This window comes from Impatiens glandulifera, chromosome 1 (genome assembly GCF_907164915.1).
Source record: "Impatiens glandulifera chromosome 1, dImpGla2.1, whole genome shotgun sequence".
Taxonomy (NCBI): domain Eukaryota; kingdom Viridiplantae; phylum Streptophyta; class Magnoliopsida; order Ericales; family Balsaminaceae; genus Impatiens; species Impatiens glandulifera.
In genome coordinates this window covers 6,382,646-6,393,529 of record NC_061862.1, presented here as the reverse complement: position 1 = coordinate 6,393,529, position 10,884 = coordinate 6,382,646, and the positions used below count along the sequence as shown (strand labels likewise).

The 10,884-nt window shown below is 30.3% G+C and overlaps 3 protein-coding genes across 3 annotated transcripts; 2 read left to right on the top strand and 1 right to left on the bottom strand.

Moving 5' to 3' along the window:
* The first annotated feature begins 579 nt into the window (after nucleotides 1-579).
* Nucleotides 580-2,080, top strand: LOC124920426 (40S ribosomal protein S8). Its single transcript, XM_047460916.1, has 5 exons — nucleotides 580-725; nucleotides 822-894; nucleotides 1,208-1,538; nucleotides 1,623-1,792; nucleotides 1,871-2,080. The coding sequence occupies exons 1-5, from the start codon at nucleotides 722-724 to the stop codon at nucleotides 1,944-1,946; spliced, it is 654 nt and encodes a 217-aa protein (XP_047316872.1). The 5' UTR covers nucleotides 580-721; the 3' UTR covers nucleotides 1,947-2,080.
* Nucleotides 2,081-2,111: 31 nt separating this feature from the next.
* Nucleotides 2,112-3,510, bottom strand: LOC124920425 (pirin-like protein). Its single transcript, XM_047460915.1, has 5 exons — nucleotides 3,357-3,510; nucleotides 3,211-3,260; nucleotides 3,096-3,134; nucleotides 2,830-3,028; nucleotides 2,112-2,742 (listed from the first exon to the last, which is right to left on the bottom strand). Exons 1-5 carry the CDS (start codon nucleotides 3,455-3,457, stop codon nucleotides 2,253-2,255), a joined length of 879 nt encoding a protein of 292 aa, XP_047316871.1. The 5' UTR covers nucleotides 3,458-3,510; the 3' UTR covers nucleotides 2,112-2,252.
* Nucleotides 3,511-9,139: 5,629 nt separating this feature from the next.
* On the top strand, nucleotides 9,140-10,144 carry LOC124934922 (rho GDP-dissociation inhibitor 1-like). The gene is made up of 5 exons (XM_047475435.1): nucleotides 9,140-9,277; nucleotides 9,356-9,422; nucleotides 9,531-9,755; nucleotides 9,837-9,961; nucleotides 10,041-10,144. The coding sequence occupies exons 1-5, from the start codon at nucleotides 9,140-9,142 to the stop codon at nucleotides 10,113-10,115; spliced, it is 630 nt and encodes a 209-aa protein (XP_047331391.1). The 3' UTR covers nucleotides 10,116-10,144.
* The last annotated feature ends 740 nt before the right edge of the window (nucleotides 10,145-10,884 follow it).

The window sequence follows — 10,884 nt, the reverse complement described above, 5'->3', positions numbered from 1 at the left end:
GTGAATATTTATTTATAAAAATACTATATATTAAAATAGATGAGAACATAATATATATATATTTTAATTATAGTGATATATATATATATATATATATATATATATATATTTATATATGAAATGTTATATATATTAATTTTAATATGAATAAATTTTAAAAAATATATTAAAAAAGAAAATGAATAGATATTTAAAAAAAAATATATTATATAGTAAAAAATAAATGAGATCTAAGAATATTTTTATTTATTTTTATTTATAGTAAAAAAATATATTTTTTTTGTTAGTTATACATGAAAAAATATATATATATATATATATATATATATATATATATATATATATATATATTAGGAGAGAATATTTATATATGCTAAAAAATAAATTAAGATTAAATTCTCTATTTCTTATTTATTTTTTAATATAATATAATATATATATATATATATATATAATAAATAATATATTTAATGAGTGATTTATTTATGGTCGAATATATGTGGCCCAATGTTTTTTTTTATACGGTCTCATCGGCCCGGCCCATTTTCATGTTACAGGCCGTGACCTGGGGTTAGGGTTTCATATTTTAGGACGGCGTCGGCCATTCAATATAAACATCTTCTTCTCTCTGCAGCTACATCCTCTTTGTTGTGTGATTCTGCATTTTTCGGCGATTTCAGTCTCCGGTTAGGGAAATCCCTAGAATCCTCCATCTGCAACCATGGGTACTTGCTTACTTTCTCTTGTTTGTCTTAAGTTTCTGTCTTTCAAATACTCTGTTTTTCATCATGCTGATCTACAATAACTCCGACTATTTCCAGGGATATCTCGTGATTCCATGCACAAAAGGCGTGCAACTGGAGGAAAGAAGAAGGCGTGGAGGAAGAAACGAAAGTAAGTTTCATCAAATCTCGTGATTCTTGACTTTGATTCATTATTTTCCATTTTTTATGATTTTATCGTCTTTAGTTAACCTAGATCTACAATGACAAACAATAGTTATATGAAACGATTTATTATTCCTCTTCAAATCTAGCTGAGATATGAACTGTTTATAGATAAATCTTTTGAAGTTCTAGCCTTGGAGGATTGTAAAAGATCTCATGATCTTTATACTGTAATTAGTGATTTAGTTATACCCAGATTGGAGATTTAGTTACCCAGATTGAAACAGAGTCTGATGGAATGAAAATGGTAATGATAATAGGTACGAGCTCGGAAGGCAGCCAGCAAACACAAAGCTGTCGACTAACAAAACTGTAAGGAGAGTTAGAGTTCGTGGTGGGAATGTGAAGTGGAGGGCACTTAGGTTAGACACTGGAAATTACTCTTGGGGAAGTGAAGCAGTCACCAGGAAGACTAGAATTCTGGATGTGGTTTACAACGCATCAAACAATGAACTTGTTCGAACCCAGACATTGGTCAAGAGTGCTATTGTACAAGTTGATGCTGCTCCTTTCAAACAATGGTACCTTACACACTATGGTGTTGATGTTGGCCGAAAGAAGAAGACAACTGCTACCAAGAAGGAAACCGAGGTAATAAAAGTTTTTATCTTTGAAGACCCACATATCAAAGATTTAGTTTTTCTTTGTTAATTTTTAGTTCTTCTTTTGTTGTAGGAAGCTGAAGCTGTCACAGAAGAGACCAAGAAGAGCAGCCATGTGATTAAGAAACTTGAGAAACGTCAAGAGGACCGAAAGCTTGATTCCCATATTGAGGAGCAGTTTGCTGGTGGTCGTCTTTTGGCTGCTATTTCCTCAAGGCCTGGCCAATGTGGTCGCTGTGATGGGTATGTTTCATTTACTAATTCAATTCATTTACTGATCTTATGAAATGTCAAATGTTAATTTACTTGTGTTATTTGCAGATACATCTTGGAGGGTAAAGAGTTGGAATTCTACATGAAGAAGATCCAGAAGAAGAAGGGGAAGAGTGCTGCTTAAGTTTTAAAAATACTTTTTTAATTGTCGGATTGAATGATTATTGTTTTTTTTACTTTCTAATGGATTCGAACTGAAGTTTTGTGACATCTCTCTATTTTTCAGATATTTTCTATGAGCATTGATCTTATTTAGTTTATGGTTATTTTTGCATTGCAATAATATAGATTATTTGAAAATGCATATCAAATTAGATTCAATTGAATTACATGTCAATTCTTGATATCTATTGAAAGATTGTATATTCTTTCAATTATACAATTTTAAAACACCCCACCCCCCCAATTACATTAGTTTTCTGTGAATCATTCATGTATCAGAATTCCAAAACCTAGCATTCTCAAACCCATTAACACATTTCTCAAAATCTTCAATGGTCTGATCAATCTCTTCCTGGTTGTTCATCACAAAAGGACCATATTGAACCACAGGCTCTTCCAATGGTTCACCTCCAACAAGAATAAACCTTAGAACCCTAGAAGATCTGTTCCATACCTCCAAGCCATCACCATCTCTATCCAGGACTAAAAGATGATGAGCTGTTGATGGTGATGATCTCGACATGCCAAATATTCCCTCCCCTTCTAAGATATATACAAACGCGTTCCAATTAGTTGGGATAGGTTGTTTATGGTGGGACCCTGGCTTGAGGGTGAAATCCAAATACATAGAAGGTGTTCTTGTGTGGATGTGTGATCTCATTCCCATTGACTCTCCTGCTATGATTTTGACTTTGATACCTTCGTTTGTTACTTCAGCTATTTCGTTGCTAGATACTTCTTGATAATCTGGCTCGGTCCTATCACAGAGGAGAAACAGAACATTTATGTAATTCATAAGATTCATTCATTCATTCATCTAATCATGATTATGACAAAATAGTTACATTTTGTATTTGGAGGAGAGATTGATCCATAACTGCAAACCCTTGTGGGTTCCATGTGGATAAGCAGGCTTTTCTGAATGAACAATTCCTCTTCCAGCAGTCATCCATTGGATATCCCCTGCTTCTATTATACCCTTATGTCCTTCAAAATCTTCATGCATCATAGCACCATGTAGCATGTAAGTGACAGTTTCAAACCCTGTTCAGATAATGAAATTAGCAAGTTTATCAATAGGGGAGAATGAAGAATCATTTACTTTACCTACCTCTATGTGGATGATCAGGAAAACCAGCCGGTGCAGAAACTGCAATACAAATTAACAAAACCCATCATTTTATTTGTATGTGAGAGATAGAAAAAAGGGAGAGGATCATACTGACCTGAAAATTCATCTAGGAGGAGGAAAGGATCAAAGTATTTCAGCTCAGACCTAAGTAAAAATGGAGAATTTTTTACTGTTACATTGCTGATTCTGACTTTGATAGTATGAAACAAATACCAAAATCAATAAAGTTCTGTTCTTTACCGTCCAATGCTTCTTCTAACAATGGCTCCAGCACCTTCATGCTGTTGCCTGGCCAGAAACTTTCTGATCACCTGTCGGGGTTCTGTTACGAAATCCGACATATGTAAATATGACAGATTTGATTATGGGTTTTGTTTTCTCTTGTACAATTGAACTGAATTTGGCCTCTATTTATGGACAACACACATCTGTAACAGCTCGTTATTTTTGGAAGGTCAAAGGTGGTGGTGGGGAAAATGGTGACTGCCTTCTGCTTGTACAAGCAATGGGTTCCACTTTGGATATTCTTCAATGACCATGATGTCACTGTGACGTCGATGTGACCGCTTTTTGTTTCTTGACAATCATTGGGCTTTGATATGGAGCTCGACTCTTTGCCACCCAGGCCCACTACTAGGACCACCACCCCGGTCTCCACTTTTATCTTTTTTTTTTTATTTATAATTTATTTTTAATGATTAGACAACAAAACAATTTTATCTTTTTCATTTCCTTAAAAATAATATATATGTTTCAAGAGAAGTTAAATTATTGGTTGACCATTTCGATAATTTTATTTTTATAGTATGGAGTGCGTCTTGTTTATCTTTTTACCATTCAAATTTTGTTTGATGATATATTTTATTTAGTAGGATTGACGGATTTTTGTGATTTAAATATTACTCTCAATTGTTGTTGAATCGTTGTTGCTCATATCTTCTGATCTTCTGATTGTGTTGATAATCTTTCTCAAGTTCGTGTTTGTCCCCCTCCAAGTCGCCTCCTAGTCGTAAAGGGGACGAATTTATCAAAAAAAAAAAATATAATATATATATATATATATATGAAGGCTGTCATGGATGCTCAAATGATTTTTATAGATTTCTAACTGTACCTATAATATATAGATAGATAATCAATTATCATTTGACATAATCTTTTTCGACATTATTTATCAACCATTATTTAAGGATAATTTCAATTGCTGCTCAGAATATATTTAAGCAAATTTTCAACAACGTATTATTAATTCGTTCAGTTTCCTCTACTCTAACCCCCTCGTTTATGAACTTAAATAAGTTTGTCATTAGAATAACACTTAACAAAATAAATTACATGATGGCTCGATTTTCTATATATATAACCCATTTATAATTATTTTAAATCATAGTTTATTTTCTTGAATAAGTTATCACTAATCTAATTCAATCAAGATGTTTTTTTTAATGAAAATAGAAGTTGAAACTATGGTCTATTAGAGAATAAATTGTTTTTTTGAATTGAGTAACCCTAAGAAATGATTTACTTATATAAGTGTTGATTAAAAGAAAATGGTAATGGAAACATAAGAAATTGGAAACCCCATAAGGAGAAGGAGATTATGAGATCTGAAGAAAGTCAAAACGCATTGCAAATAAAGAATCTGAAAAATGAGGATAAGCTATTGCTTTGGGATTATGTAAATGGGGAATAGATAATAGATATATACATAAAAGTGACCAAATATTTCAGTCACCACTTCTAGTGGGATGTTGACCAATATTTCATTAATTTAAACACTTTTAATCTATTAAGATTTCATCAACTAAATTAACCCATAAATTGTAAAAATAATTGTCTAATCTTAATTCTCACTGAAACGTCTTAACTTGAAATGGAATATAAGTGAAGGATCGAGACAATAGATTTTAATTTAAAAAATATTTATAAACTTCCTACCAAAATAGTTGAATTCTCAATGCTTAAATATTGGTAATAGTAGCTTCCACTACTTTTAATTCTTGAAGTTGTTTCAAAACAAATTAATGACTTTTTTTTAGAATTACAACCGTAGTTAGTGGAATTAGCTAATCCGAAATTGATACAATTTGTCTATTATTGTAGGTAAGAGTAACATGATATTTTGTTTAATATATTAAAGGGTCAAAATTTATTATCACAATTAATTTAGATTTCTATCATCTTTCCTTCTAAGGATATATATCACAACGTGCGTGTGATATTCAGTCATTTTATTGTGAGGATTAAATAGATTATGTCAGGCTGACATAAGCGTGACGAGCAAGGAAGCGGGTTTGTAGTGAAGCACATGGGTTTGGATTTACCGATGAAGAGGTTTGAATTTTAAATGATTCTAGAAGAAATGGTACATAAAATTGATTGAAGAAACATAGATATACTTTGTTTTAATTGTCCATCTATTTTTAAAAATGATAAAGAATTATTTAATCATGACAGGGGAAAAAAATAAAAAATAAATAATATAATAAAAGTAAAATTTAATACTCGAGAAAGAACGAATAATTCCCTGACCGATTTCATCGACTTTTCGGAACGAATATCAGCAAACGTCATAATATTAAAATTATGAATGATACGCATCAGAAGACTACGATCATTGAATGTTCGGCGATTTCTCTCAAATTAGATAGTCCACCATAAAATAATTATTATGATAATTTAAGTAGATCTACCATATCAGCCGCATCAATACAAAATCTTTAGCAACTAGTTAAAGACTTAGGCATCATCTAATGAATTCCATTAATATTCTACAAAAAAAAAAACTCTAGACACTAGTCACCTCTTTACAATGCAAATGTAACTTTCTTGTGACAGATACGACTTAACATAATATAATATTTTTAATGCATGTATAATCCATAAAAATTCCATTGTGAATGTCGTTTCATCCAAATAACGAGATCTTGGATAAAATTTTTGACTCGCAAATTTCTTCGAAGAAAAATCATATGAAATTATTTTAGTGAACAAATTGTAGCAATATCCCACATGAAAATTATCAATTTTGCCAACACAATGTCTTGTTCAGACGGGGACACTTTTTGCGTACTACAAAAAACAAAACTCTATTATAGGAAGAACTTTATCTAATGTATAATCTCCTTTTATATTTAATTCGGCTATCGAAACTATTAGCCTGATGATCAAACATGTTTTTAACTGTGATATTTCTAAACATATAGCAATAAAAGAAACTCATGATACATTGAGTTAGACATTGGACACTACATCAAATGTCGTCCCAAAAACTGATCGAAGATACATTCCCACAATGAATCTGGACTGTTCGCGAATTTTTTTCTACATAGAATAAATTCTCCTCTAAATGTTATAGTCCGCTAGATAATTAGACATTTTGGTGAACTAACTAGGCCAATCTTGACCATACTTACCCAAAGAGTATACGGCTCCGTTGTAAATATAATACATTATTTCGATATAATAGTCTTATTAAAGGAACAATGTTCTAACCTCTTTCATTTTTAAAACATTAACATTATCTCAATTAATTGATGACAAAATGATGAATTAGAAGATGCTCATAAAAATTTACACATTATTCTCTCTATTTTCATATTCACACTCTTGGAGAGAATGAATAAAGACATTATATATGTTGACATAGATGATAACACAATTTTAATGATGATTAATTAAATCTCTTTCTAAATTATTTTGTGTTTTCTTTTAGATAACTTACATTTCATTTTAGTAATAATTGGGTCCTAAGAGATCTTAGATCGTAATTTAGTGTCTAATGACATACAAAGATAGGTTGACGGAAGAGTACCAATTCTGAACCCCAAAATATTTTTTAACCTCATTGTTCTCCTATTCGAAACAGAATCTAAAAAAATATATAATTTATTAAGATTAACTCGAAGAGATCTTAGATCGTAATTTAGTGTCTAATGACATACAAAGATAGGTTGACGGAAGAGTACCAATTCTGAACCCCAAAATATTTTCTAACCTCATTCTTCTCCTATTCGAAACAGAATCTAAAAAAATATATAATTTATTAAGATTAACTCGAAGACATGAACATGTACCAAATAACCATAAAATATTCCAAAGATGCTTAAAATTCATGTAGGTGGCCTAAACCAAGTAAATCATGTAATCATTGAAAATCAAATATGATATGGCAAAGGGATAAATTAATGTCCCACAACTCACTCCACATATAAGTTTTGAGTTTTTTTTGAAGGCTATCATTTTTTAGAGGGCTTTCATAACAATTACGAACAAAAAAAAGAAAGAAGAATCCATGAGAATTCTCATTTACAATGATAGAAAACTTAACTATCAAAAGACAAAATTTAAATCCAACTAATCCATTTCACACTTATACTTATTATGTCCTTTACATCAAACACAAACTTTTAATTGACGCGGTCATAAGTTTTTTCGATGTCAAGATCAATAAAAACACATGTCACATCCTGAATTAGTTGAGTCAATAAACTCGTTGACTATTGATACCACATCGTAAATTTGATAAATATCGTTTAACAACTAGATATGATTGTCTCTAATAACTTACGTAACATGTGGCCGACTAAATATTTTGAGACAATTTTATAAAAAAGAGGCTAATAAGTCTAAAATTCTAAAATTAAAATAAATATATATATTTCATTTATATAAAAATAATTTCAAATAACCAAATTTTAGGCGTAACACAAATTAGGGGATTGATTGTGAACTATAACAAACTTAATATTTAATGATATTGTGCATTGATTAGAGTTTATTTTTTTATTTTTAGATTAGTCCCTAAAAAATTAAAGTCTCTCTCTCAAGTGTGGCATAACCTATTGTGCGTCTGTCCTACCCAACAAAAATGCTCCACGTGAATAACGTGGGTTCACCATCAACAGCACTTTGACGTTGGAATAAAAATAAAGAAAGAAAGACTTTTATCTTCTTATTTATTTTTAACCACTTAATTTATATATTCAAATAATAAATAATTTTCCTTCATTTTTATAAATTTAAATACATAATATAATAATTCAACCAGACTCAAAATTTAAATAATATAAATTTTCATAAAACAAGATTTTTTTTCAAAAACAATACAAAATAACTTTACTCATGTTTGTTTAATGTGGGCGTTATTAGGGACGTTACAAAATTATTTGGTAAGATGTTTTTATGTTTTATAAGAGAATTGCATGCATTATAATATATGTAAATATATAGCAAAAAGTATGTAACAAATTCTTGTAAACTTTAGAGTTGTGGTTTCTGATATATATATATATATATTTTAAATTTTTACTTATTTTTAAAAAAAAATCTATTATATTATTACTATCATTTTAATTATATTAAGCAAATTACTCTAATTATTAACTAAAATATTGTTACTCATTTATTTTATTATTATTTAAATAAAAAAATACTTATGTAATCTAGACAAAACTCTAAAAAAAGCCCAAAATCAAATCAACTCTAATTGATTGTTCCAAAATAATCATTGAAAAATCAGTTTTTTATTTTTTTTATTTTTTTTTTATTTTATATATTTTGTTATTGTTAATTCATATATATGTATAATTAGTGTGTAATTAATTAATAAAATCATATAGTTAATTTATAACTTTACAAACTCTTTGTTTATCTTTATATAATGAATATTGTAAAACTCCTTAAATTGAAAAACAAAATAAGAAAATAAGATGTGATGTGGGTTTGTCCTTGAAATGATGATGATGATGATGATTATTGTTAAGTTAGAGATCCTCCTATTACGGAGATCATGAGTGAAGAAGAAATGAAGAAGAAGAAGAAGAGCGTGTTTCTTGCGGTCTCTAGTGGTTTAAAATGATCATTATAACAACCAGACAATATCATCTCTCCGTCTATGTACGTGTTAATCCCCCCTCGATCGATCGATCTCCCTCATTTCGGAGTTATGATCAACAATATTCTCTAATTCATTCATTCATACAATCAATCGTAAGTAGCTTAACACCATTTCATCGATCAAAATGGCTTTGGATGATGACAAGAATTCCGACGTTGAGTCTAAACCATCGTCTTCAGCTGCAGGGGAGGAGGATGAGGAAGAATCTCGACTCGATTTGGGTCCCAAATGCAGCATCCGAGAGCATCTCGAGAAGGACAAGGTTTGATTTTTTTTGAAAAAAGAAATATAATGTAAATAAGATTTGTTTAATTAATATATACTTTTTATGGGCAATAAGGATGATGAAAGCTTGAGGAGGTGGAAAGAGCAGCTGCTGGGTAATGTAGATGCTGAAGTTGTTGGAGGTAATGCATGCATGCATGCATGCATTATGCATAATAATAAAGAAGAAGAAATTTCATGAATTAATGAATGATATATAAATATAATTTACATACATAATTAAATTACAGATGCAGAGGTTCTGGAAGCAGATGTGAAGATACTGAGCCTTACAATCCTGTCTCCAAATAGGAATGATCTTGTTCTTGAAATTCCAGATAATGGTGGTCCAAAAGGATTATGGTTTACTTTGAAAGAAGGAATCCATTACAGTCTCAGATTCTCTGTTCAGGTCAGAAACAATATCGTCTCTGGTCTCAGGTACACCAACACCGTCTGGAAAACTGGTATTAAAGGTACGTTTCCTTACCACCTACAACATTCTCACTTAAAACGTCTTAAATAAACAATACCATGTTTTGCATGCGATTAAACAGTTGATAGCTCAAAGGAGATGCTGGGAACGTTCAGTCCTCAGCCCGATCCTTACACTCATCAGATGCCTGAAGAGATTGCCCCATCTGGTATGTTTGCAAGGGGAACATATTCAGCAAAAACTAAGGTATTATATTATGTTTGATTATTCATTTAATTAATATGATCAAAATCTAATTATTTCTTTCTTCATTCATTCCTCTAAGTTTGTTGATGATGACAACAAGTGTTACCTGGAAATGAACTACAATTTCGATATCCAGAAAGATTGGCCGCGATAGATCAATCTCCATAAGTTCATCTCCCAACATTGGCATTTCCCGGATTAATTTAATTCCATTTTTGCTATTTTCTGTTTATAATGCTTCACCTAATTAAACTGCATGCCAGCATTATGTAACAATGGATATCATGCCTTTTTATTTATTTATTTATTTATTTACTTATTTATTTATTATTCAGTGATTACCACCATTTCTATATTTTATTTTTGTTTACCTTCAATAAAATTCTAATATTCTACTTCTTTATTGTTCATTATTTAGAAGATCAGGGTTCTTTGATATTTTAACATATTGCCAACTTTCTACTTCATCTAGACCCTATGGCCTATGTTCCATTTTCGTTATTTTTTTGAAATAGTCAATTGGGCTTCTCTAGCCTATGGGCTTGTGGGCTTCTTTGGCCAGAAGGTAATTTAATATTAACTGAAAATATAAATTTGTAATTAAAGAATAAAGTACTGGGGGAGGGATATATTCTAGTCATCGGTTAATTAATACAGCTTTAGATATTAATTAAGCAGTTGCGTAGATAAAAAGGAATATTGTTTAAGGTTAAGTTTGGGTCTTAATTTGAAAATATACTAGTTTAGGTTCGGGTCTCATAGGTTAGGTTCAAATCGGGTGGGTTGAAATCGGGGTAATGTGGTTTTAGGTGTGGCTGATCTCATCATCCTATGTTTAAAATTCTAATTTTAATTTCAGAAGAATTGATATTAAATTATAATTAAGTTATTATGTTTGGGTAAATTATAATATTGTAATTTAA